The following is a 26,815-nucleotide window of genomic DNA, read 5'->3' on the forward strand; positions in this document are numbered from 1 at the left end:
CTTTTATTGGGTGGGGAAGATTTTAACTGGTTAAGACATGTGAAGATCTTAGAGGTGTCTGGTACAAAGTGCCACATACATGTTACAGAAAAAGTAGCAGCCAGACATAAGACCCTTCTCCCATTTTCTTGGACTCCAGAGGGCCCCAGAGACTGATACAACCTGCGGGAGCAAGAGGGGTTCCAAAGCGGTGAGGACTTCCAGCCAAACTGAGGGGGGTGGATGAGGTCAGAGATGGAAAAACAAATGCTGACATCACATTCTATGCACCCAAATTCTCACACCACCTCCTTTTAGGATTACTGGCCAGTCCAGAAACAATTCTATTCTCTGAAAATTTGTTCTGGTGGTAAGACTAAATCAAAGACAAAGAAAGATGACTGCTTTTAAGGCCGATCCGACACGGGGAGCCACGGAGATCACAGAGTATGCGAGGCCTGGAAACTGGTCCCTTTCGACGCTGGGTAAGGATCTCAGCATCAGCGCTCGTCATTGGTGGGCTGGCCTGGGAACCCCCGCTAACCTTCATTGGAAATAGCTTTTCAGGGAAAGCCGCCCCAATATTTCACATGCTCTGTGGCCAAGTAGTGCGGTTCAGCTGCAGGCTCAAGGAAGAAAGCAGCTCGTCCGTCTTTCACGACACGTCTGGGAAGCTCACAAAGACGAAGCAACAGCCCGTCTCCCCCCCACCCTGCGCCGGGCCATCCCCCTAAAGAAAGCAATGCAAAGAAACAATCGTGTGCGACGAGCAGGCCCAGGGAAGAGCCTCCAGGGCCCGGGAGCCGGACCAGGTGTGGGCCTCCGGCAGGGGCCGCTGCAGCCCGGGGCCGGTGGCTGGAGCAGCTCCGCCCCCAGTCTGGTTGTCCCGCCCCCGCGCCGGGGATCCGCCGCGGTCCCCGCCTCCTGCAGGTGCGTGGGTGCCGGGGCCTGGCCGTGCTCTCTGCCGCCTCCCTGGACTCCCGCTCCGGGGGTCGCGATCGAGCACAGGGGGCCGGGTGGGCGCCGTTGGGGGGGCTCCCGGGGCGAGCGCGGGGGGCCGGCCCACTGCGGCGCGCATGCGCGGATCAATTGCCTCGGCCGGTTCCGGGGTCCGCGAGGGTGGGGGGAGGCCAAGCGGCAAAGGAGGAGTGGGGGAGGGGAGAGGGAATGGGGAACGGCGAGGGCGAGGGGGGAAGGGGGCGTGGACCCCGTTTCTTCTGGTGGATCCGGGTGGCAGCCTTCCCCCCCGCCCCAGCCCCCGGCAGACACATCTGCGGAGGCCGGAGATCGGGGGTCTTCCAGGCACAGCGCGGGGCGCTAGCTGCGGCCGGAGAGGCGAGGGAGGGGGCCAGAACCGCGGTTGGAAAGTCAGGCGCCCGGGGCGGGTGGGCCTGGTAGGCCGCCGTGAAGAAGGCGGTGGCCCGGGGGACGCGGGGCAGGGTGTCGCCGTTGAGTAGAGTCCCTCCGGGCCCTGCTGCAGGCCGGGTGACAAATGGGACGGCCTGGACCGGGTGGTGGGCGTGGAGGCGCGGCCGGACTGGGACACAGTTGTAAAGCTGCAGTTGCTGGGGTACATCGTGTTGTGTGGGTGTGAGACGTGAGCCGAAGGGAGAAGTGGGGGCCAAGGAGGATGGCGTCCCAAGGCTTTGCGGGGAGGTTTGGAGATGTTCAAGAGTTGAGGCTTGACTGTGTGAGCTGGGAGCCTTGTGTTGGACATCCGAGGCGGGATGCAGTCGTGAAGCCCTGGGAGGGTGGGGCGACCCAGCGAGGCCGGAGGAAAACCGGGAGCAGCGAGTGGTTCCCCGAGAGGTGATCAAAGGGGTCAGAGGCTGGACCTGATCAAGGTGGACCGTTGGGTTTAGCAAGGTGGAGCGGGCTGGTGACCTAATAAGAGCGAGTGGTGGACTGGGGAGAGGAAGTGAGTCTCCCAGTGTTGATAGCTGGGGGCTGGTACTTTGCATTTGTTTGGCTCAGTTCAGTTCAGTCCCTCAGTCGTGTCCGACTCTTTGCGAACCCATGAACCGCAGCACGCCAGGCCTCCCTGTCCATCACCAACTCCCGGAGTCCACCCAAACCCATGTCCATTGTGTCGGTGATGCCATCCAACCATCTCATCCTCTGTCGTCCCCTTCTCCTCCTGTCCTCAATCTTTCCCAGCATCAGGGTCTTTTCAAATGAATCAGCTCTTCGCATCAGGTGACCAAAGTATTGGAGTTGCAGCTTCAACATCAGTCCCGCCAATGAACACCCAGGACTGATCTCCTTTAGGATGGACTGGCTCGTAGGTGTTCAAAAAGTATCTATTGAACACCGGTGGGAGTTTTTGTAGTTCCTTCGTGATGTACTTTAAATTAATGTATTTTTAATTAATGTTGTGTAAATGCTTTTTCTCTTGAATTCCTCATTTATAGTATTGTATTATTGTATTTTTCAGAATTGGTGGGGTGCCCCCTTTCTCAATAGGGAACATAGAGACATTTTTCTGATTTTCTAATTGGGTAGGTGAGTTTCAGGTTTCCCAAGAAAGCCTGGTTAAGTGAGGATTGCCATTCACCCAGACTAATATCAGTGTTTGAGAACCTATCCTGCACTCAGAAAGCTCCCAATGACTGCAATGAATGAATTTATTTTATTCCCTGAGGCCTTACTTGCCACCTGAAGGTCAAACCAGGGCAGGATAATTGGAGGCTTACCTAGGGCAGTTTTCACCTTGAGGGCTTTTGGACCAGATAAACTGATGTCTTCCTCCTCTGACTCAGCACAGTGGGGGCCTTCTTACCCTCGGGGTATTTGCTTTGGCCTTTGAATTGGGTTGTTGGTTTGTGGCAGCTAGCACCACTGCCCACTCTGATCCCCCAGAAAAGCACATAAATATTGACACAGAAGATTCTTCTGATGAATACTTTTCAGTAGCATCTTGAAAGTGCTTCCCAGGTGGCACAGTGTTAAAGAATCCGCCTGCCAATATGGGAGACGCTGGCTGTATCCCTGGGTTGGGAAGATTGCCTGGAGAAGGAAATGGCAACCCACTCCAGTATTCTTGCCTGGAGAATTCCATGGACAGAGGAGCCTGGCTGGCTATAGTCCACAGGGTTGCAAAGAGTCAGACGCAACTGAGCGACTAAACAACAACAAAGCATATTGAAAATAGACTTGCTGTTCTGAGCATTTACAAATCGTGGAGGTAAATTTCAGGTGGCACTGTTCTGAAACAGTGTTTATTTTAAAAAAAATTTTTTAAGGTTTTTTTTTTTTTAAGTTTTTTTTTAAACCTCTCCTTTGTTTTCACATTTACTGAGAAAAAGTGAAAGTGAAAGTGAAGTCGCTTAGTCATGTCCGACTCTTTGCAACCCTGTGGACTGTAGCCCACCAGGCTCCTCCATCCATGGGATTCTCTAGGCAAGAATACTGGAGTGGGTTGCCATTTCCCTCTCCAGGGGATCTTCCCGACCCAGGGATCGAACCCGGGTCTCCTGCATTGCAGGCAGACACTTTAACCTCCGAGCCACTTGGAGAATATCTTGTAAATTAATGGAAAATTTAGCAAAACAATTCCTACATTCATTAAAAGAACTCATGATTTTTTGTCTTATAAGTGTTTTTTATTTAATATTACAATTTAGAATTTTATCTAATTTCCAGTTGACAATCAGCAGCAGTTTGAAATACTCCAGCTTTTTAGTACCTTTTAAAGTTTTAACTATAAAACTAAAACTTACAGTTTTAGTTAAGCTAAACTTGTAGTTTTTAACTACAAGGCTGAATAGTATTCCCCTGGATGAAACACATCCAGTGATGAGCTATATCTGTTATGGATGAACCACAGTTTGTTTATCCGTTTATAAATTGATAGGCCTTTGGTTTGCTTCCAGCTTTTGACCTGCTACCATCTGATAGGCCTGTTGAATGTAAATAATTTCGCAGGACACCAACATCAAACAAGGCTAGCTGTAATCATGATCAATCAGGACAAAAATAAGACAACTTCATAATTAGGCCTGAAACCAGATATAAGTAAGAACTTTCTCTAAACCACAAAAGTGACAAGACACCCTCCTATCTTGGCTGATAGGAGGGCCTGTTGCCTCTTGACCAATCCCGGCTCAAGCTTTACTTCACTCCCTCCTCTTTAGATCACGTTCACTGAAATATCCACTAAAAGGAAACTTTTCCCAGACAACATCCAGCGTAGATCAGAGCCTCCTTCCATGACTCTCCCCAGCCTTACCCAACACAAGCCCAAACCCTTTTGTCCTAACTTCGTCAAGATGAGCTTCTTTGGTGACTCACTGGTAAAGAATCTGCCTGCAATGCAGGAGATGAGGGTTCGATCCCTATGTTGGAAAGATCGCCTGGAGGAGGAAATGGCAACCCACTCTAGTGTTCCTGCCAGGAAGTCGCATGGAGAGAGGGGCCTGGCGGGCTACAATCCATGGGGTTGCAGGAGACACACTACTTATGGACTAAGCCACCACCACCGAGGTCACCAATATGTCGCCAATATGCCTGCAGCTCCTCACCGTGAGCTGCTCCCTCCTTGCGCTTGCTCAGCTGCAGGTGTGTTCCTAGACGTTCGCCAGAGAGCACTAACAGTGCAAATAGCATAGAAACACGTCTACTGAAAATCCTTGCCTCCACTCTTGTCTCCATACATCCTGATTCTCGTCCTCATTCTTGTTACTAATGTCTTGGGAATTCTTCCTTTTTTTTTTTTTTGTTTGTTTCTTAACACATGCAAATAAGTCGTCTTTGCCCTCTAGAATGTCATACAGGTAGAATCTTACATGCATTCTTTTTTTTACAGCAACCATGCTGTGCATTGTGAACGTGCCCTTGTTTATTGAACTCATCCCCTGCAGATGGTCATGTAGGTTGTTCTAGTCTCTTCCTGTTAATTACAATAGCCTAAAGAACAACCCTGTAGATATGTCATGTTGGATGTGTGCAAGTCTCACTTTTGTGAGTTGTGAAAATGTCCAGACAGGATTGCTAGGTCAAAGGGAAAGTGCATTTGTAATTTTGATAAGTTGTCCTCCAAAGGGATTGTAAAATATTGGGAAATGTGTTATTTTTCTATTTTTCCTGTACCTACAGACCTTCAATCCTGAGCTCTTCCAACAATTTGCGTTCTTCCACTCGGTAAAAGCCAGACGTGTCAGTTACCCTTTTGATGTCATGGATCTGAATATTGCCTTTCTCTGTGCTTTGTCTTTCTCTGTTATCCCTGTCTAACTCCTCAGGGATAGATAAAGATTTAGTCAATGTGCTTTAAGACTCACAGATTTCTTTGACACGATCTCATCTTAATCCCATTTGTTGTTATGGTACATATCTTTCCCGCCTCGTTCAGTTCTCAGTTAGAATTTACATTCTCAGATAAACTGTATTTTGTCTGAAAGTCAAGCCGATGGCTCTCGTACCTTTTAAAAAGTATCAGAACCTGCTTTTCAAATGAATTCTCCCATCTAACTCCTTCCTAACCCTCTAAGGCTGTGGTTCTCAGACTTAAGTGTTCATCAGAATCACCCAGAGACCGATGGGGGCCCAGCCTGAAGAGTTCCTGGTTCAGTGGGTCTGGAGTGGAGCCTATGACTTTACGTTTCTGATGAGATCTCGGGATGATGCTGGTCTGGGAACCATGCTTTGTAAACCACTGTTCTAGGCACCTCGGAGCGCTTGAGAGTACACCGTGTAAATAGCCGGTTTAGATGGTGTTTGTGTGAACACCATGAAGATTGCTACTGAAGATTTTTGTTAAGGGTATTCTTTTGTATATATGTGTATGTGTATATGCATGCTAAGTCGCTTCAGTTGTGGCTGACTCTTTGTGACCCACTGAACTGCCGCCCACCAGTCTCCTCTGTCCATGGGGATTCCCAGGCAGGAACACTGGAGTGGGTAGCTGTGTCCTCCTCTAGGGGATCTTTCTGACCCAGGGATGGAACCCGCACCTCTTTATAGCTCCTGAATTGGCAGGCCTGTTCTTTACCACTAGCGCCACCTGGGAAGGCCATAGGTGTGTGTGTGTGTATATATATATATATATATTTGTAGAAAGATGAGTGTTTTCTGATTGTTTCTGTTTGTTTTGTGATTTTTCTAAAGTCCGTTTCAATTGTTAGTGCAACACAGAAAACCTGATGCCACCTCTCTGGATTGTCCGGAACCGATTGTTTTCCCAGCTGTATTGTGGACTGAAGTCTCCAATCTCCACACAAACCAAGATTTGCCTAACAATGGCTCGTCCAAGTTCAAGTAGGTCTTTCATACACAGTGATATCATCTCCCCATGCAGCCCACTGTCTTCCTTCCTTTTCTCCATCACCGGTTTCATGTCTGAGGGGCGCTTGATCGGACCAAGAGTTAGTTAGCCTTGGTCGCCACCGCCCCCTGGGGAGACCAGAGAGCCTGCTCCATCAACCGAGGAACCTGCTTCTGGTCTTGCTCAAAGCTTCGGTGCCTTCGCACAGACTGGCTGCACCTGGAAGGTGGCCTGGGCCAGCCAGAGGCAATGTTGGTCCACACTGGCTTCTCCCGGTGCGGCCAGTGGAGGGGGGCTCCCACAGCTTGTGAAGCACTCAGGCCTGGCCGGTTGGGCCACGGCCTTTCCCCATCTGGTGCACGAGGGCTGCAGAGCCGCAGGGCCCGGGAGAGCGGGAGCCACAGGCTGTGCCAGGACCCAGTCTCCGCTGCCAGGAGGGACAACGGCAGTTCCCAGTCTGGCTCTTCATCCTTGTCCTGGGCTGATGATGTTTGTCTGAGCCTACCTTGTGATGCCCAAGTGCTTGGCACAGAGCCTGGGCGTAGGGAGCCCTCACGGGAGGCGAGCTGCCGCCCCTGTGGATCTGAGGTCTGGCAGGAGGATGCCTGGAGATGGAGGGCCAGCCCTCATGTCCTGGAGCACGAGCCGCAGGCTGTGACCACGACTCCTCTGCCGTGCCACTCTCTGCGTTCCGTTCCCTTCTGTTACCCCAGGTCTCTGGGGCCGTCTTGTTAAAAAGACCACGTCTCCCTTGAGCTGTAAAGGAGAGTGTGTCCAGAGTGGGATGACGCGTTTGTTCACGGGGAGGGGCCCTCAGCCTCACCCTGCTAGTGATGCTGAGGGAAGCTGGAATTAGCAGGATCCTCCAAGGGAAGTGAATTTGGGGAGGAAGGGACGGCTTTGGGGTCCAGTGGGCCTGAGGTCAGCCCTCACACCACACAAGCTTGCTTTTACTTTTAAGAAGGAAGATATATCCCCACTCATTGTGTGTGTGTGTGTGTGTGTGTGTGCGCGCGCGCGTGCGTGTGTGCGCTCAGTCAATTTCGACTCTGCGACCCCACGGACTGTAGCCCGCCAGGCTCCTCTGTCCATGGGATTTCCCAGCCAAGAAGACTGGAGCAGGCTGCCATTTCCTTCTCCAGGGGATCTTCCCACCCCAGGGATTGAACCCACGGCTCTTGTGTCTCCTGCATTGCAGGCAGGTTCTCTACCTCTGCGCCACCTGGGAAGCCTTTTTTAATCCTCACAGCAGCCCTGCTCTCTCAGGAAAACACACTTGTGCACATCAAACAGCCAAGGAGACCCAGACAGCAGACGGTCAGCCGTTCACATAGGATCCGACTCATGGGAGATGGCGGGGCAGAGTGGAGCTCAGAGCTTGGGCTGTTCACCCCAGACCCTCGCCCCTTTCTGCAGCTGCTGTCCTCTCACACGGCAGCTGCACGGGGCCATCTTCGTTGCATGGGAAGGTTTTTATTTGGTTATCTTAAAAGTATAATTTCATGCAAGGTCAAGTTTCAAAATATAGGCCATTGAACTGGGATGTAAATGTCCAAATGAAACCCTGGATTGACCAAGATTTTACTCTCTTTAGATATGGCCGACTTCCGGAAGTGTTTTGCGAAAGCCAAGCACATAGTCGTCATTTCTGGGGCTGGCATCAGCGCTGAGAGTGGGGTTCCGACGTTCAGAGGAGCGGGAGGTTACTGGAGGAAATGGAAAGCCCAGGTTGGTAATGTTTCCGGAACTCTGAAAGGCTCTTTCTGAATGAAGGTGTTTAACAGTTTGACTCAGAATCTCTATCAGAGGGGAATAGTTTGAAATTTACCATGACCGTTTTGTCCTGTTCTTTTTGGCATTGACACAAAGTCCGTAGGATTAAAACCTCAGACTTCAGCAAAGCAGCCTCTTTTCTTTCCTTCTCGGCATGTATTGATTGCCCTTATTCAGATAGCAATTGGATTTCCTCTAGTAAGCAAAGTGGAACCAGGAAACTTTGGTTAGCATAATTCATTACTTTTCTATTCATGTTGAAATTAAGAATTACACATTTTTAAAAAGTTTCTGTGAACTTTCCAAATGAAAACCAGTGTTGAGTCGTTAAAGGCTTAGGCTGTAATGCTCAAAACTTTGTACAAAGGTCATTAGAATATAAGTTCTCTGGGGGCACAGAGTTTTAAAAATTCAATTTTTATTGAGATATAATAAACATGCAATAAAAATCACCAATTTTAAGTGTACATTTCAGTGAGTTTTGACAAATGTATATATAGTGATACAACTGCCACCACAGTTAAGGTGTATAACATTTCTTTTTTATTTTTTTACTTTATTTTGTCGAGTATTTATTTTTATTTATTTACCTTGGCTGCGCTGTGCCACAGGCGGGATCTTTGTTCCCTCATCAGGGGTCAAACCCGTGTCCCCTGCATTGGCAGGTGGATTCTTATCCACTGTACCACCAGGGAAGTTTGGAGGAATCATACTTTTAAAAATACGTATTTTATATATCCTGTTACTATAACGTATACACTACTTTTTTTAATGTGTAGTTGTATGTGTGTGTGTGCACCTATGAGTATCCCCACTATGGCCATTACAGTTCAGTTGGGCGTTTTGCATTTTACTTTTCTTCCTGGATAAATGAGATAGTCATCATGTCACGTGGAGTTCCACGCAAATGTGGCTTCCAGCCTAAGTTACCTTTCCATGTGTTGCTCTATGTTCATAGCTCACCTGAGTGGAAGATGGGACAGGTTGCGATCTTGCTGGGGAAATTAAATCTAATTTCTCCAGGGCCCCTCAGGAGCCCCGGGCCCCCGCCCACATGAACCTACATGGACGTGTTCCCGCGACACCCCCCGAAGGTGCCTGGCTGCCCGCAGCAAAGGGCGCCTGGGAGTGTCCTCCCACCTGAGTCCACTGCTTCTGCTGCCTGGCTTCTGGAGCATCAGCCCTTCCTTTCCCCACCTGACCCCTGCCTCCTCCCTGCCCCCCAGGACCTGGCCACCCCGCAGGCCTTCGCCCGGAACCCGTCCCAGGTGTGGGAGTTCTACCACTACCGGCGGGAGGTGGTGCAGAGCAAGGAGCCCAACGCCGGGCACCTGGCCATCGCCGAGTGCCAGGCCCGGCTGCACGGGCAGGGCCGACAGCTGGTGGTCATCACCCAGAACATCGACGAGCTGCACCGCAAGGCTGGCACCAAGAACCTTCTGGAAATCCATGGTGAGAGGCCCTCGGTCTTGCATGGGAGGGGAACCAAGACCTGAAAACGCACATGCTGCTGGGACCCAGCTGGGTCCCCCGAGTCAGAGCAGCATGCTGCCGGGACCCCGGGGTCTGGCGCGCAGACCACCCGGCCTGGAGAAGCCGGTCTGCACCTCTGCGTGCTCTCCCCTCCCTGGGGGTCCTGTTGAGGGGACCCTGTGCTCCCAGATGGAGATGGTGGGGGTGCTCCCCACCCCACCCCCACCTGGGTTCCGGGAAGCGGGAGGTTTGGGCCATTGAATGGCTGGGGCTTAAGCAGGATTCAGGCTGCAAAGGCCTGGCATCCCTGGGAGATCCATTTACTCTCCCTGCCCCGCCCCTGCACGTGGGCACTGTCCGCTTGGGCTGTGTTTCTCCTCCACCCTGGAGCCTTAAGGGGGCTGCCCGCTCAGTGACCTTCCCTCCTGGGAGCCCCACGGAGCCTCCTGTGACACCAAGGAGCTTGTCTGGGATCCCTCTGGTTTCCCTTCTCTGCTTTCACTGACACCCTCCTCTTCCCTCTTCTCACTGAAAATCTAATAAATTTGTTCACACAAGAGCATAAATGGGTATGCCAGAATTTTTTCCCAAGGGCATCTGATAGTCTGTGATGCTGTGTTGAGCTGCTCAGTCGTGTCCAACTTTTTGCTACCGTTTGGACTACAGCCCGCCAGGCTCCTCTGGTCTGTGGGATTTCCCAGGCAAGAATACTGGAGTGGGTTGCCATTTCCTCCTCTAGGGGATCATCCTGACCCAGGGACTGAACCCGCATCTCCTGCATTGCAGGTAAATTCTTGACTGCTGAGCCATCCAGGGAAGCCATTTAATAGTCTACAAAAATTCAGTCCAAAGAAATGCATTTCAAATTGCAGAATTTTCAGAAGCAGTGACTCAGTGGGGCTCCAGGCTCCCTCCAGTTTAGCCATCTCCTCAGAAAACAACTCTCTGGATGGCCTGACTATCATCATCCTTTTTGACCAAACACCACTGCCAGAGGGACAGGATGCCACAATTAGACCAGTCTGGAACTCGTGCCCCAGCTTGTGTTTGGGGAATGTGACTGACAGCTCCATCAGCTTGGCGTGGGACAGAGGAGGTGGTTTCTCAAAGGAGCCCTGGAGAGAACGGACCAGTGTGTGTCCCCTGACGTGTGACCTCATCGCTGGGCACCCGGTGACTGTGTAGTGAACTGAGGTCACCTTTCATGGGTTAAGCTCAGTAAGTCTCTGCTAGTTTTAATGATTATTTTCTTCATTTATTAGTTGATTATTTATTGAGCTGCTTTTGTAGAAAAGATTCAAGCTTTACTAAGTCAAAATTAAGATTTTGAAAAACATATCCCAAGCTACTGAGCCTCTATCAGGCATATTCTCAGTAAATCCTGCCCTTAGGTTTAGATTGGCTTCTTCTACCCTGTTGCACATTTGAATTCCACCTGAACACCTGGGTAATCAGAGAGCTCCTTGGCCATGCAGTAAGTTACTTCCTTTCCCCCTCTCCTCTCCAGATCACGAAGTCCAGGAGGGCGTGTGTTCTGGCTTTTTCAATCTCACTACATGCCTTGATGTCTCCCATGAAAGCTGGGATGGGCACATTTGTTAAAGTGATGTATAGAAACTAAATCATTTTGTACTCTTTTAGACATGGAGTCAGTTGCTCCCGATTATGCTAAATTCCGGTCTTGTTTAAACTTGTGTTTTTCAGGTAGCTTATTTAAAACTCGATGTACCTCTTGTGGAGTTGTGGCTGAGAACTATAAGAGTCCAATTTGTCCGGCTTTATCAGGAAAAGGGTAATTATACTGCACTCTGGAATAGGCGTGTGTTGTTTTGTCTCTTCAGCTGACTATAAACTCGAAGAAACTGAACATTCACCTATGACTCCCATGGATGTTTATGAGACATGAAACTGCAGACAGTACATCCATATTGTAAGGCAAATATTTTGCTCACAGGTTATAATCAGTGAAAATAACAGGCTCTAACTCTATACATTATGATCCCAACTTTGTATTTAAACACACATCCACCCTCACCATGTTGATGTAGCTGTATGTAGATACACGTCCAGAAGGAAATCAACACCATACTAACAGGGACAGTAGGATTATGGCAATTTTGATTTCTTTTTTATATCTTTCTGAACTTTCCAACATGTCTATGATGAACATTTACTATTGTAAATATTATAATTGGGGGAAGAATTAAGAGTAGACTCAGAATATTGAGAAAAATTCTACCTAGCCACTTGAAATCAGTGTAAGTTATACGAGTAACTTATTAATATAGCATCACTGCAGGTGATTGAAATTGCAGTGACATATACGATGCAAATCATGAAACTCCCCTTAGAACAGCAGTACTGCCCCCCACCCCCATACAGATTCGCTGTCTTGTGGTAGAACCACTGATAATCAGTTGCTTGTGCCTACCCTCCTCATCCTCTTGTAAGCCAGTGTGTATTCATCAGGAGTTTTGTGCCATAGATGGCCAGGCAAAGAGACAATCTTACTGGCTTATCTTATTTCTTTGTTCGTTGATTACACCAGTGACATTCTTCCTTTTCTAATATTATTTACTTCAGGGCTCCAGACCCTACAACTCAAGATGCCGGAATCCCAGTGGAGCAACTGCCCCGGTGGGTAAAAAGACTTTGATCTGGGTTTGGTGCTCCAGTTTGCAAAAAAAAAAAAAGGAAAGAAAGAAAATTAGTAGGAGTCAAAATCTAAGTTCACTTGGTGAGATGCCTCTGAAACGAGCCAATGCAGAAACCAGCCCTGATCCATGAGGTCAAGGGTGAAAGGACAAAGGGTGAACCAAACCAGGCTTGAGAGAAGTACATCTGTCCTGTCCCTTTCTCCTCTGTGTTGTGGTGGGATCATTGGGGGTCTGGAAAGTTTCAGAAGCTGCTGTGTTGTAGACGTTCATCTGGCGTGTGTGAAGCATAGTGGCTGGCATCCTGGACCTAACTGGTCAGGAAGCCTCAGCTGCCATCCTCCTCCCCCTCTCCTCCTCATCAGTGTTGCTAATCCAGGACTAGGGAGGCTGTAAGAGGTCTCGCAGAGGTGAAGTTGTGGGACCGAGCAGAATTTGTGCAGATTAACAATAGCAAAAAACCTTGGAAAGATTTTTACGCCAGTTTTTCAAAACTTGACCTTAAAATGGCCCTTCCCAAAGTGTTTCATAGGGCACTGGATCCATGTGACGTTGATAGGCACTACTCGGAGAAAAAAGATGTCACATGCCCAAATAAATATGGAACCACTAGAGTGAACCACGTTTGAAGCATCGTGCTTTGCTGCAGAGCTCCTCAGAGCACTGAATGTGTAAAAGTACATTGTTACTCCCTAAAGAGCAATTATGCTAACATTTCCCTGGTTTACTTAACCTTTAAAATTTTTCTTAATAAGGATTTTCATTACTAAAATCAGAGTTTTGACCTAAAAGAGTAAGTTTTCATGACTAAATTCTAAAGTTTTGATCTAAAATAAACTTGATTAGGCAATTAATATGATGAAAATGGTGTTTGGGGGAGATTATTTTAGAACGTAAATAAATACGTTGACTAGAGATGACCTAGGGTAGTAGCTAGTGAAAGATGAGACATTTGGGGAAATTGACACAGGAGAACTTGGCTACCGACAAGGCAAGAGAGAGGTGAATTTGAGAGAAGATGAGGGAGGTCATTGATGACATTAGCAAGTGGTTGGTGTGTTGAAGGCAAGTCTGAGTCCAGCATTCCTCCTGGGTCCAGCTAACCGTGAGCACAGCTGTGCCTGAGTGGAAGGAAGTAACTGGGAAGAGAAAGCTGTTTAGAAAGAGAACGTCAAGGTTGGCTGGGACACATTCGCCAACAAATCAGCCCAGTGCATCCAGATACAATAGAGACTTTATGGTTTCCCCCGATCCACCTAGGCAGGCCTTCCCAAGAGTAGGTCTTGGGAGTGGGTTAAGGATGACACTCTTACAGGTGTGAAGAGCCAGGATGTGGGGGCCTGCTGCGACCTCACGTGGTGTGGTTTGGAGAAAACCTGGACCCTGCCATCCTGGAGGAGGTTGACAAAGAGCTGGCCCTCTGTGACTTGTGTCTCGTGGTAAGTCAGTCACAGCCTTCCCTGATCTTTTCAAAGAGCAGAAACAACTAAAGCTCAACCCGCTCGGGTGATGATCAGATAATTTCTTTGCCACTCTTGCCACGGGCTCAGCTCTCTTTTCCGTGCCATGTAACTGGTGGTAAAGAACCCGCCTGCCAAGGCAGGAGACGTGGGTTTGAGCCCTGGGTGGGAAGATCCCTTGGAGAAGGAAATGGCAACCCACTCCAGTGTTCTTGCTGGGAAATTCCATGGACAAGAGGAGACAGGAAGGCTACAGTCCACGGGGTTGCAAAGAATCAGACATGACTTGGTGACTAAACATGAAAAAAATCCTTCCTGAATTCGAGGGATCAGCCAAACGGGAGCCTCCCACCTCCCCTCTTGTCCCCCAGACATTCTCCATTTATCCTGCCCAGCTTCCCTTCCCTCACACCGGCGACCACAAGCTGGCCTGAGTCTCTAAGGTTTTCTGCAAAGACGCTGCTTCTCCAGTGTGGTCACTGGTCCGCTTCCGCCTGTTTGCCCTGCAGGTGGGGACTTCCTCCGTGGTCTACCCTGCTGCCATGTTTGCCCCCCAGGTGTCAGCCCGCGGCGTGCCCGTGGCCGAATTCAACATGGAAACCACCCCGGCCACGAACAGATTCAGGTACGGGGTTCCCAGGGCGGGAGGCGGATGGCACTGAGCAGGTTTGGACACGGTCGTCCAAGCAGGTGTTACCTGCTGTCCTAATTTGGTAACACAGAGTTTGTGTTTTCTTATTTGGTCTGTAGTTGCTTTGATGGAAGAAAACAACGTATTAGTTGTAGATGGATGGAAGAAAACATTAACTATAGATTGAGGTGGCCATGTCTTTTTACAGGGAGTTTGCCATGGGTTTTTGTTCTTCACATTTTGAAAGTTCTTCTTTGATGCTTTAGACTTTACTTTTATTCATGTATTAAAGCTAAGTATAGTAATGGCATTTAGATGCCGGTCAGCTGAAGACTCAGCACGTAAGCCAGGGAGATATCCACACACAACTCTGTCACCGGGGCTCCCTGGGCAAATTCCTCTTTTGCCCAAGAATGTTTGGGCAAGAACATTGCCCAAACATTGCCAAGAATGTGTGTACTTGTGGCCATTTAATGATATTGATCCTGCCCCCCCAAATTTGTGAGGAAAGTATAGATCATCGTCGTACATTCACATGTTGTCTCAGTCTAGGCTCCAGTTTACATCTTCTCCTCTGTTTTGCTTTCTTTCTTCCACTCCTGCTTTCCTGTCTTCCCTTTTAATGTAGTTTATATGTTCTTAATAGTGTAATTTCCTTTCCAGAATAAGATAGACTATGAACTAATACATCAATATGAATAAGTAAAATGTGAAACATTACTGAAGCGTCTTGTCATTACTTTAGTCAGTGACTTTTACCTCAACTGCGTATTTTTAAAAATCTGATGACTGGGAACTTCCCTGGTGGTCCAGAGGTTAAGACTTGGCCTTCTAGTGCAGTGGTTGTGGCTTCCGCCCCGGTCAGGGAGCTAAGATCCCACATGCCTCTTGGCCATAAAAACCAGAACATAACAGAAGCAATATTGTAACAAATTCAATGAAGACTTTAAGAATGGTGCACATAAAAAAAACTTAAAAAAAAATGTTTTTTTCTAAAATCTGATGACTGGGTACCACTTAGGAGATTCTGATGTAATTGGTATGAGGTTTAGCCTGAGCTCCCCCTGTTTTATACGCTTCCTGGGTGATTCTGATATGCATCCATTGTGTACGTCTTCACGTGAAAGGAAAATGAACTTAGCAGTTTTCCCTGCAAGTTCAGACGAAATTCTTGGCGTGTAATGATATCACTTCATAAGTTGGGCCTCCCCAAACCGCAAACCTGCTTCAGCTGCTACTCATCTTCAACAAACATTCTTCAGCTTCCCATTCTGAAAACCTGCAGTGTCTCTGTTCAAATAAACAGGCCTCTTGCTGGTCTGGGACTTTGATCAGATCTGAACAGCACCAACCGCAGGAATCACAACAGATGCTCCGTGGACCTTTTCGGGAGCCAAGGCTTTCTGTACCAGACAAGTATAACTGACCAGTGAAGCCAGCAATGCTTTTATCTGGGCGTCATCAAAGCTGACATTTAGAAGAGACGTGGGTGGTCATCATCTCATCCTACTCGGGTTTTCAAACTGGGAACCAAACCCAGAGTGACTAAGAAGCTGGTTTAAACACGCATCTAAACAAAGGGCGAAATTTATCACATCTCACATGTAACAGATGTTGGCTGAACTCTAGCCTAGGTCAGAGGTCAGCAAACTACTGCCTGTCAGTCAAATTTACTCACTGCTGCTGCTGCTGCTGCTAAGTCGCTTCAGTCGTGTCCGACTCTGTGCGACCCCATAGACAGAAGCCCACCAGGTTCCCCCGTCCCTGGGATTCTCCAGGCAAGAATACTGGAGTGGGTTGCCATTTCCTTCTCCAGTGCATGAAAGTGAAAAGTGAAAGTGAAGTCGCTCAGTCGTGTCCGACTCTTCGCGACATCATGGACTGCAGCCCACCAGGCTCCTTGGTCCATGGGATTTTCCGGGCAAGAGTACTGGAGTGGGGTGCCATTGCCTAATCCTAATTCACCCACTACATTTTTGTAAATAAAGTTTTATTAGCACCCAGCCACAGCCACATGTTCCCATATTGTCCGTGGCTGCTTTTGCACTTAAACAATGGAAGTAAGGAGTTGCAGCAGAAACTGTCTGGCCTGCAAAGTTGAAATAGTAAGTCTCTGACTCTTTTACAGAAAACATTTTGCCAGCCCCAGCTCTAGGTTAGTAGGAAAAATGAAAATTGAAATGATACTGCCTTTTCACCTGATTTCTTTATTACCTAAATAGGTTGCAGGAAATGATGCCTGCGTTTTATGTATTTATTTATTTCTTCCTACATTTTCAATTTGGATTTCGCAAGACTCCTTTGACCTTGCACAGTTGTTTGGATTCTTTACTCTAATTCTAATTTAGAAACAGAGTCATGGTATTTGCCTCCCATCTAAATGTATTAATATTTTCAAGGTGTTAATTAGTTCCTATTTTGTTTTTTTGTCATTTCTCCAGTCCCAGATGGCTATCTTGGATGATTTTCTGAGAAACCATTAGACTAGGCATTTGGGGATTTAGACATTAGGGTTTGACTGTTTCTCAACACCAGGGGTCTTTGGCATGTAAGGATCTGTGTATTTGTTGAGGCAAAAATGCGATTAGTGCGCCCAAGGGTGTTCAAGGCCTTCCAAGGACGGTGGACCCCCCCAACGCCCTGTGACCCCCAGGCGTGCTGCTTTGCATTTCTCTAAACTTTGGAATTTAGTGCAAGTCCACAAGTGTTTATTTAGTACCTACTATGCCCTGGACTTGGTTGTTGTTTAGTGACTCAGTCGTGTCCAACTCTTTTGCAACCCCATGGACTGTCGCTCACCAGGCTCCTCTGTTCATGAAATTTTCCAGGCAGGAATACTGGAGTGGGTTGCCATTTCCTTCTCCAAGGGATCTTCCCCACCCATCAAACCTGCGTCTCCTGCATTGACAGGAAGATTCTTTACCACTGATACTGTTCTGAGTGCTCGGGATAGGATATATTAGTAAACAAAATAAAAACCCTGCCATGTGAAGATGGCCTCCTAGCCGCAAAGGGCAAACAGTGAACGATAAGATAACAAATGTGCACATTGTGTGGCCCATGAGAAGTGGGATTGGGCTGTGGGAAAAGGCAGTGGTAGAAGGGAGGCGGGGGGAGCAGGTGGGCGCGGGATCCAGTGGGTGGTGGGGGAGCCTCAGAGAGAGCCCTGGAGGAGGAGGAGCGGTTCGCCGAGGAGGCCTCTGGGCCAAGAGCTTGCCAGGTGCCAGGACCACCTTGGCAAAGGCCCCCAGCGGGCAGCCAGCCCGGGAGGCCTGTGTGTGTGTGGGAGGGGGCGGGGAGAGGGCTCCAGGAGGTGGAGGTGGTCAGTAGTGTGTGTGGAGGGACAGAGGAGCCTGGCGACTCACAGTCCATGGGGTCGCAAAGAGTTGGACACGACTGAATGACTAACAGAGACATAGACACATCCACCCTGAGGATGTGCCGTCAGGAGGCAGAGTTCCTGATGCTGCAGCCCTAATAGGCCTGTGGTCATGGGAAAAAAACCCGTATCCTAAGACAATCAGGTTTCCTGACTCAGCGCAGCGGGGGGACCCCAGAGAGCCCTGTGGCCTGTCCCCAAACACAGGAAGAGATGGACTTACTGTAGGATGTGGAAGGATTGAGTTTAGGTAAAATTTCTGTAATTGTTACTTTTTGCTTTTTATAGAGAAAAGCAAAAACTAAGTAGTCATGTATAGATGTGAGAGGTGGACCATAAAGAAGGCAGAGCACCAAAGAATTGATGCTTTCAAACTGTGGTGCTGGAGAAGACTCTTGAGAGTCCCTTGGACAGCAAGGAGATCAAACTAGTCAATGTTAAAGGAAATCAGTCCTGAATATTCATTGGAAGGACTGATGCTCAAGCTGAAACTGCAATACTTTGGCCACCTGATGCGAAGAGCTGACTCATTGGAAAAGGCCCTGATGCTGGGAAAGATTGAGGGCAGGAGGAGAAGGGGATGACAGAGGACAAGATGGTTGAATGGCATCACTGACTCACTGGACATGAGTTTGAGCAAGCTCTGGGAGATGGTGAAGGACAGGGAAGCCTGGCTGGCTGCATGCAGTCCATTGGGTTGCAAAATTGGATACAACTTAGCAACTGAAACACAATGCCATACATAAAATACTCAGAAACCTGGGCCACATAAACCCTGGGCATGAAAGGAATTTTGTTCTGGCCACTCAGATTTTGGATCTCTTTCTTTCTTATATGCTGAAATATCCAGAGTACTCCTGAATCGACTTTAGTGATCTGTTTGGCAATTCTGTAAGAGCCTCTTTCAATTTTACTGAAAGCAAGAATGAAGTGACGCTGTTTGCATATATCACCCGGTCCTTAGAAACCATTTGTTTTCTCAGATCCACAGCAGTGTTTCAAACATCCCTTGGTTTGGCAGCCCATAAGTCTTCACATTCTGGGATAAGGCGCCATGTAAGATTTGGGATGGGTGAGGTCAGGTGCAGCTTGCTTTGGTAAACGGGAGGAGGATGAATGTGGAAAGGGGCACACGAAAGAACAGGTGCACGTCGAGGGAAGTCCCTGAGTGCTCTCTGCCTGGCTGTGCTTCCTGGGAAGTCCTCAAGGGACTGTGCTGGGAGGAGCTTTCTAGTGGGCAGCCTTCCACGTGCTGGGGGTGGTGGGGATGGGGTGGGTCTGCGGGAGGGGAGGCAGAAGGATCAGAAATGCCAGTTGGTCAGGGCCGTCCATTCATGGCACAGAGGGAACATTTCTTGATCTGTGTTGTATCAAGAATAAGCAATATGACCAGATGCTTTTTTTTTTTTTTTCATTTTAAATTGTGCTCAGTTGATTTTCATTTATTAATAACACAGTAGAATTAGTTGTTTTTTTTTTCTCCTGTCATAAGTGTTTTCTCTTGAAGGAAGCAGAAATCATTGGTTTTTCTTCTTTTCTCTCCCTCTTCTTTCTTTGATCTTTCTCTTTTTCCTACTTTTTAACTACAAGTCAGGTCTAGCTGTGAATTTCAGTGATTGGCATGGGCCAACTGACTCAGTTAAGATCCTTATGGTCTGCATGGTGTATCAGGTTCATTTTCTCTTGTCCTTAGTACCAGTGAAGGTGGTTTTATGTAGTTGTATAAGAGTTTATAAAACTTACTATTATGAGTTTGGCAAAGCAATCACAAAATACAATCATGTCTCTCCTTCCTCCTTAAAATAAAATTCTCGTTTATAGGCACCTAAATTCTAAACCCAACATTCAGAAAATTAAGATCATGGCATCTGGTCCCATCACTTCATGAGAAATAGATGGGGAAACAGTGGAAACAGTGGCAGATTTTACTTTTGTGGGCTCCAAAATCACTGCAGATGGTGACTGCACCCATGAAATTAAAAGACATTTACTCCTTGGAAGGAAAGTTATGACCAACCTAGACAGCATATTGAAAAGCAGAGACATTACTTTGTCAACAAAGGTCTGTCTAGTCAAGGCTATGGTTTTTCCAGTGGTCATGTATAGATGTGAGAGTTGGATTATAAAGAAAGCTGAGTGCTGAAGAATTGATGCTTTTGAACGGTGGTGTTGGAGAAGACTCTGAGTCCCTTGGACTGCAAGGAGATCCAACCAGTCCATCCTAAAGGAAATCAGTCCTGAATATTCATTGGAAGGACTGATGTTGAAGCTGAAAAACCAATACTTTGGCCACTTGATGCAAAGAACTGACTTATTGGGAAAGACCCTGATGCTGGGAAAGATTGAAGGCAGGAGGAGAAGGGGATGACAGAGGATAAGATGGTTGGATGATATCACTGACATGAATTTGAGCAAGCTCTGGGAGATGGTAAAGGACAGGGAAGTCTGGAGTGCTGCGGTCCATTGGGTTGCAAAGGGTTGGACACAACTGAGTGACTGAACTGAACTGAAATTCCAAGCAATTGCTTTCCCAAATTCCCTTGGAAATGAGGGTGCCAACCCATACTGAAGTGTCTGCATTTGGCGTTGTCAGAAACTCGATGAAAGAACTGGGCTCCAAAATGCCTAAGACTCCTGTGAGAATCTGGAGTTTATTCTGGCTGTAACTAAGAAAGTTGACTTGCTGAAGCAGAATGCTCATTTTGCTCATAACTTTGCTGTGTTCGTCCTTCTGTTTCAGGTTTCATTTCCAGGGGCCATGTGGGACAACTCTTCCTGAAGCCCTCGCTCCTCATGAAACTGAAACTGTTTCATAGCCATCCTGGGGAAGGAAGAAATCTAAGTACCAAGCCACCAGCAGGGGAGGCAGTCTTGTGGGTGGTGAGCCAAATACTGGAAAGTCTGAAAATATCTTTTGATTGCCGGGCTGGAATCCAAACTGCTGATGGTTGATGGGGACTTGGAAGCAACAGTAGTAACTGTGTTCAGAAGGAGAAGTCACAGGACTTCTGAAGTCAGTTCCTGTTATTTTGTTTGATCCTAAACATAAGTCTGATATGTTTGGTTGGTTACTGGGTAACTTTGTAATTAGATTGTCTAAAACAAAGTGATTCTGCTGATTGTGTTTTTGCTATTTGGGCAGAGATAGAAATAGAGGGGTAAAACTCGGGTATTTCTGATTGTTGCGCAAGGTTTGGTGGAAAATGAAATCACTCTCTATGCAGGTAACTTATTGCATAAAAATGTTAGCCCAAGAGATGTCTTTGTTTGGGACGTTTTCTTTTCAGTGTTTATCTGTTTGACTGCCTTACCTCAAGTTCAGGGCAGGGATAGCTTACAATAAGAGCTCATGCAAGGATGGAAGAGAAAACTAGCAGAAAGGTAGAAAATCAGGATGAGAAAAAAGAATGATGCAAATATAGGTTAAACAAAGCTGCCTAAAACTGAGCACAGCCGGAGAGGAAAGGGAGAGGCGATGGTGGGCTGTTTCTCAGTATCATATACACAGAAGGACATTTCTCACTGTTATAGACACACACCCTGTGGGGTCTGCCAAGCTTCCCCAGACACGGAATCTGGAAGGGAGTTTTTCCCATGGGACTTAAAAAGTGTATGCTCAGAGTACCTTTTTTGTAAAGTAGGAAGAACACAGCCCCCCTTCAACTCCCACCACCTAATGCAGACCCAGGGATGCCCGCTATCAGCAGGCACCAGAGACCAAGGCGGGGAGTGGCCGTCAGCACCCAGCACGGGCAGGTTGGACAGAACGAACTCCCTTAGACCAGGTGGGCTTCCCAGGGGATTATGCAGCTGTGTGACATCACTTCTGGCCCTCACAAAAGTCTATTTACTCTCACACCCTTGGCTTTCGGAGAAGCCACATGGTGACATAAAACTTTGTGCTGCATTTGCAACCGCCTTTGAATAAATGCCACGGATCCTTTGCATGGGTGGGGGGGGACTTACAATACTTATAATGCAGTTTCGGTATGTAAAATGGGGCTGGTGAAGATGAAGTTTGAGTAAACTCCAGGAGTTGGTGATGGACAGGGAGGCCTGGCATGCTGCGGTCCATGGGGTCGCAGAGTCGGACACGACTGAGCGACTGAACTGAACTGAGCGGCTCTCTGAGCGCAAAGAGGCGGCGACAGGGCGACCGGGGCTCGAGGTCCCCGGGTTCCTGGGTACCGGGCGGCGTGACCCGCGCCAGCCCGCCCCGAGGAGCGCGGGGATCGAAGCAACAACGCTATCGGCATCCCCGCTAAGGCTGCAGCAGCACGGATCGGCCCTCCCTGGACACAAGCCTGCAAGTCCACCGGCTCTCGTAACCGTGGACGGAGACCTACCGGGATCCTAGCCGGCCGCGCGCAGGCTCTGAGCCTGGTGGATGGGAACCCCCGGGCACTTAGGCCACGCCCCCATTCCCTGTTCTGCGCATGCGCCTCCGTGACGCGCGGTGGGGCCTCCGAACCTGCAGAGGGCGGCAGAGCCCCGGCGGCGCCTGCCCTTTGCGTCACTCCCCGCGTGCGTGTGGCTTCCGGGTCAGAAGTCAAGACTGCCGCCGGGCTCCCGCAGCTCGGGTCATGGTGCAGCTCAGGCCGCGCGCGTCTCGCGCCCCGGCGTCCGCCTCTGCAATGGTGGACGAGGGCCAACCCGCCTCGGAGGAGGAGGCGGGGCACGGACTGCTGCTCGGGCAGCCCAGCAGCGGCGCGGCCGCCGAGCCGCTGGAGGAAGACGAGGAGGGGGACGACGAGCTTGACGACGAGGCCCCGGAGGAGCTGACTTTCGCCAGCGCCCAGGCCGAAGCGAAGGAGGAGGAGCGGCGAGTTCGGGAGACGGTGCGCAGGTTCGGAGCCCCGGGGGCCGGGCCAGGCCAGGGGCGAAGCGCCGCCTAACCGTCCCCCTTCTCTTCTCCGCCCGCCCTTACTTGTCGCGGTCTCTTCCAGGGACAGAGCACTTCTGAAGGAGAAGAGGAAGCGGCGCGAGGGGCTGTTCATCGAACAGAAGGTTAGAGGTTCGCAGAGGGGGGCGCGTTTCACGGGCCGGCTCGGGGGAGAGTTCAAGGCTGCGGGGTTCGGGGTGGAGGAGAGCCGCCGGCGGTCTCTTCCGACAGCACTGACATCCGCGTCCTCGTGCTCCTCGCTGTCTACCGATTCAAGTTAGGGTCGGGAAGAGGTGTGCACTTGAAATCGTAGGGCCAGACCCATCTCTGACGCGCGGCGGAGGTGGTTTATGTGAACCTGGGTCGCTGTGAGAAGGCAGCGCTGGGTAAATGGAGGGCCGTGCGAACAGAGGATGCTTGGTTCGCGCTCTGATGTTCGGGAGATTGGCCACAGGTGGACGTGACTCTGAACTGCCCTCGGTGTATAACGTCACCCGAGGGTTGGGATAAAGCAGGCACTCTTTCCAGCCTTCACGTCTTCCAAGTGAAGTAGGAGTAGGTTCTGAGTTGCTTGGACCCCAGTCTTCCCACAGCTTAGAGGTAGAGGAGGGCAGTGTTCAGATCATTTATTTGCCTAGATGTAGGGCTGGACGTGTTGTGCTGTTCCTTCCTTTTTATTGACTTTTTTTAATTTAAATGCCTTTAAGAAAAGAAAACTCCTACCAGATACTATTCTAGAGAAGTTAACTACAGCTTCACAGACTAGGTAAGTGGTGGATCTCGTTTTATTACTTGTTTACATACAGTGTTTTAATGCCGTCTTGGTACATTTGTCGTCTAAATTAAAAAGCTACACAGGAGATATTTGAATTTGGTGGGACGGATGGAGGGAAATGTGCCACTTCTGCCCCATCTGTGGCTGTTTCTTTTTGTTGTTCCCATGGGTAACTCTAGCTTCTGAGTTGCTGATCTTGGTGAGTTCTTGAGTGAATTGTGGACCACTGTCAGTGCGCCTAGGGGCAGGATAGATGGTGTGAATAAAACAGTGTTTTGAAATTCATCCTTTAGTGGGGTGTGGAGTACTAGTCTATTATCCACAGGCTCCTAAAATTCAGCTTGTCCCGGGCTTGCCTTACCTGCTTCTTCCTCCTTGTTAAAGTGAAGTCACTCAGTCCTATCTGATTCTTTGCGACCCAGTGGGCTGTTTCCATGGGATTTTTTCCAGGCAACTGGAGTGGGTTGCGATTTCCTTCTACAGGGTATCTTCCCGACCCAGGGATCGAACCTGGGACTCCTGCATTGTAGGCAGACGCTTTACCATCTGAGCCACATAATTTTCCCCTCCTAGTTCCCCTTTTCATTTAGTAGCTTTGCCATCCACCGGATGTTTAAAGCTCCTCTTTCTCCTCTGTGATATGGAATCAGTCTGATTCCATACTGTTCTAAATTTAGATTAAATATTTGCTGTTTTTTTCCCCGTTCTGTCTCTTCTTATTGCTTTCAATAGCTTAGCCCTGCTAGGACAGTGGTTCTTTTTCCCTAGAACTTTTCCACAGAGTTACTCAGATTCTGAATACTCATGGTGGCAAAGTCCCTTTGATCTTTGAAAACCAAGTTAAGATGTCACCTGTCCCTTCTTACTGCCTCTACCCCATCACTGCCCCCACCGTTTAGCTTTTCCACTTCTGTATATTAATCTCATTGTGTTCTGCTCATTGACTCTCCATTAGACCACACTTCTTGAGACTACCATTGCTTGTCTCCATTCTTATGTCTGAAGTGTTCAACTAATCCTTTCAGCTCTCTCCACATAAAGTGAGCCAGGCCTACCATCTTTCACTTCATGTTTCAAATACTCTTATTACGTAATTCTTAAATACTTTTAATTCTATCAACCACAACAATCTGCTTCTTTGGAAGCCTGCTAATGTACTTTCAGATTTTAAATTCTGATCCTCCTGGCCCAATATAGTTTGTTGATTGGGAGTTGTTGACAGTGCATTGGGGAGTGACTTTAAGGATGCTAAGTAAAAATTGAGAATGGTTGTAGTAAAAGGGGGTTATCTTATTTGTAAAACCAGCTGAAATTTTGTGATAACTTGAGTCATCGTTGCTCTCAGCCATCCCAATCAGTGTTTTGCTTGTTCTTCCTTAGTGTGAAGAAATCACCGGGAAAGTTGAAAGAAGGTATGAACTATTTAACTATTTAAGTAACCTCTCATTAAGTTCAAGGGCATTTGCTGATATTTGCAGTCAAGTGTTGTTGACCCTGAGAAGGCGCATGGGAACAGACCTGGAGGGCTTTAGCTTCTTTCTTTCCTCAAAAAAATAATTTATTTGGCTATGCCGGGTCTTAGTTGTGGCATGCACATCTTTTAGTTTTGGCATGTGGGATCTAGTTCCCCCCCTAGGGATTGAACCTAAGCTCCCAGCACTGGGAGCACGGAGTCTTAAATTTTATTTTGTACAATCACATACAAATTGGTGTGTAGTGGATATTTAAAGTAAACTCCAGTATATATTCTTATTTGTGCACAAATGCTAATGAGAACTATAACTCATTTTTTTAGTTAATTTGCAAAAGAAAAATGAAGAACGAGAGAAAGGAAGTGACTCTAAGAAATCTAAAGAAAAAGTGCAGAAAGTACAGACTGTTGGGTAAGAAGTCTTTGTGTGTAGGATGTAAAGGTGACCTTTGAGAGGGGGTATTACCTCAATTAGTAGTGGTTTCAGATTGGTTCCTCTGTGGAAAATTTTTGGTATTTATATTAAAAAAAAGAAGTATTTGCTCTACTAAAATGTAAACATTAGTTGTAAAATAGCCCTGTATTTTATCACCTAACCTGTGCTTATACAAAATTAGGATTTGGGGATTTTTCTCCCCTATTTGAGTCAACTAACAGAAATGCTTTATTTTGAAAATAAGCATGGCCTCATTTTCCCCTTTTGTATTGATCGCCAGCCAGAATAAAAGCTACATGGCTGTAAGGCTAAAAGATCAAGATTTGAGGGATTCAAGGCAAGAAGCAGCCAAAGCCTTCATACAAAATTGTTTATATGGCCCTGGAACGAACAGAACTACTGGTAATTTCCTTACAGACTGTTTTTCTTCCTTTCTAACTGTGAATTAAACAAAAAAATGATAAATAATCCTCTTTCCTAGTAAACAAGTTCCTGTCTCTTGAAAACAAGAGGTTACCGATGAAAAAGGCTGCAGCCCAGTTTTTGAACAATACTTGGGGTAAGATTTGGCTTTATTCTCTTTGAGTCTGAGTTTTATATGAATAATGTTCTTTGTTAAGGAGATAGTAAATACTCATGAAGTATCTCTCTTTCCTTATAATGGCTTCTATTACTCTTTCAAAGTTGCTCAGTCTAAAGAACAGGTCAGTGTCGTAGGTACCTGTGACCCCAGGGCCTGCAGCCCAACAGGCTTCTCTGTCCATGGGATTCTCCAGGCAAGAACACTGGAGTGAGCTGCCCTGCCCTTCTCCAGGGGCGCTTCCCAACCCAGGGATTGAACTCCTGTCTCTGGCATTGCAGTCAGATTCTCCTACTGTTGAGCCACCAGGGAAGCCCAGTATATGTGTACATGTAACATTTTATTATTATTATTATTATTTTTCTTTTAAACAAATTTTAATTATGTAGAAAATTTGTGAATTCTTTCTTGGGAATTTTATTTCTTTGTTCTTAACTGCAGAAAACCTTTTATTCTAGGATCTCAGAGAAAACAAAATGCGAAGAGATTTACAAAACGCTGGATGGTCAGAAAGATGAAAACTCCCAAGAAGTAAATCAAAGCTAGATGAAGAATGAGTACTTTGTATGTCTAGAACTTGGTTATTTAAAGAATTTAATTTTTCTGGAAAAAATAAATAAATCACTTATAAAGCCTTGTTTAGAGTCATTGTAAGAATCTCAAGTCTCTTGGGGCGGTACCTAGTCACACTTCATCCACCCGGCGTGTAAGTGTGCGTCCTAGTCTTTGAGCATCCTGGAAGCAGCAATTTAAAGGCCTGTTCCCCCTCCTTTTTGTAAGCGCCTTCCCATTTTATTGGCGGTGAGCAGCACCCACGCCCCCGGGATGGCAGTGAGCGTCTCCTGCTGACGCTCGCAGATGCGCTGTCTCAGGTGTTTTGGTGCCACTGATGAGAATTTCACAGGCTCTGTGGAAGGGCGCAGTATCCAAGTGTAGATAATTTGCTCTTTTAAAAGAAGGTTAAGACTCATGTACAGCCAACAGAGACCTTTGCCAAACCAGAGATACAGTCATTCTGTTGAACAGCCTGTTTATATTTTACTTTTAACCAGTTTGGGGG

The 26,815-nt window shown here is 47.8% G+C and overlaps 2 protein-coding genes across 7 annotated transcripts; both read left to right on the plus strand.

Annotated features, from left to right (window-relative positions):
- Nucleotides 1–830: 830 nt before the first annotated feature.
- On the plus strand, nt 831–20,846 carry SIRT5 (sirtuin 5). Of its 6 annotated transcripts, none has more exons than XM_043449243.1 (10): nt 4,410–4,536; nt 5,642–5,739; nt 6,085–6,234; nt 7,836–7,969; nt 9,241–9,466; nt 11,192–11,279; nt 12,071–12,124; nt 13,457–13,580; nt 14,111–14,226; nt 20,352–20,846. In XM_043449243.1, the coding sequence occupies exons 3-10, from the start codon at nt 6,120–6,122 to the stop codon at nt 20,425–20,427; spliced, it is 933 nt and encodes a 310-aa protein (XP_043305178.1). In that variant the 5' UTR covers nt 4,410–4,536; nt 5,642–5,739; nt 6,085–6,119; the 3' UTR covers nt 20,428–20,846. The 6 variants fall into 6 exon arrangements, with proteins under 6 accessions (XP_043305175.1, XP_043305177.1, XP_043305174.1 ...); XM_043449244.1 differs by having other exon boundaries at nt 6,102–6,234; XM_043449240.1 differs by lacking the exons at nt 4,410–4,536; nt 5,642–5,739 and adding an exon at nt 831–909.
- Nucleotides 20,847–22,141: 1,295 nt separating this feature from the next.
- NOL7 (nucleolar protein 7) lies at nt 22,142–26,392 on the plus strand. Its single transcript, XM_043449245.1, has 8 exons — nt 22,142–22,457; nt 22,558–22,618; nt 23,201–23,259; nt 24,649–24,680; nt 25,064–25,151; nt 25,456–25,577; nt 25,657–25,734; nt 26,214–26,392. The coding sequence occupies exons 1-8, from the start codon at nt 22,195–22,197 to the stop codon at nt 26,288–26,290; spliced, it is 780 nt and encodes a 259-aa protein (XP_043305180.1). The 5' UTR covers nt 22,142–22,194; the 3' UTR covers nt 26,291–26,392.
- Nucleotides 26,393–26,815: the final 423 nt, after the last annotated feature.

Source organism: Cervus canadensis, chromosome 28 (genome assembly GCF_019320065.1).
Source record: "Cervus canadensis isolate Bull #8, Minnesota chromosome 28, ASM1932006v1, whole genome shotgun sequence".
NCBI lineage: Eukaryota > Metazoa > Chordata > Mammalia > Artiodactyla > Cervidae > Cervus > Cervus canadensis.

Bases quoted from the DNA above. Each gene is read 5' to 3' on its own strand.
- SIRT5 (XM_043449239.1), top strand. From the start codon at position 4,471: ATGTCGCCAATATGCCTGCAGCTCCTCACCGTGAGCTGCTCCCTCCTT. The intron at 4,537-6,101 runs GTGTGTTCCTAG...TTCAATTGTTAG, and splicing joins TTGCGCTTGCTCAGCTGCAG to TGCAACACAGAAAACCTGAT. The intron at 12,125-13,456 runs GTGGGTAAAAAG...ACACTCTTACAG, and splicing joins CCAGTGGAGCAACTGCCCCG to GTGTGAAGAGCCAGGATGTG.
- NOL7 (XM_043449245.1), top strand. From the start codon at position 22,195: ATGGTGCAGCTCAGGCCGCGCGCGTCTCGCGCCCCGGCGTCCGCCTCT. The intron at 23,260-24,648 runs GTAAGTGGTGGA...GTTCTTCCTTAG, and splicing joins ACTACAGCTTCACAGACTAG to TGTGAAGAAATCACCGGGAA. The intron at 25,578-25,656 runs GTAATTTCCTTA...CCTCTTTCCTAG, and splicing joins TGGAACGAACAGAACTACTG to TAAACAAGTTCCTGTCTCTT.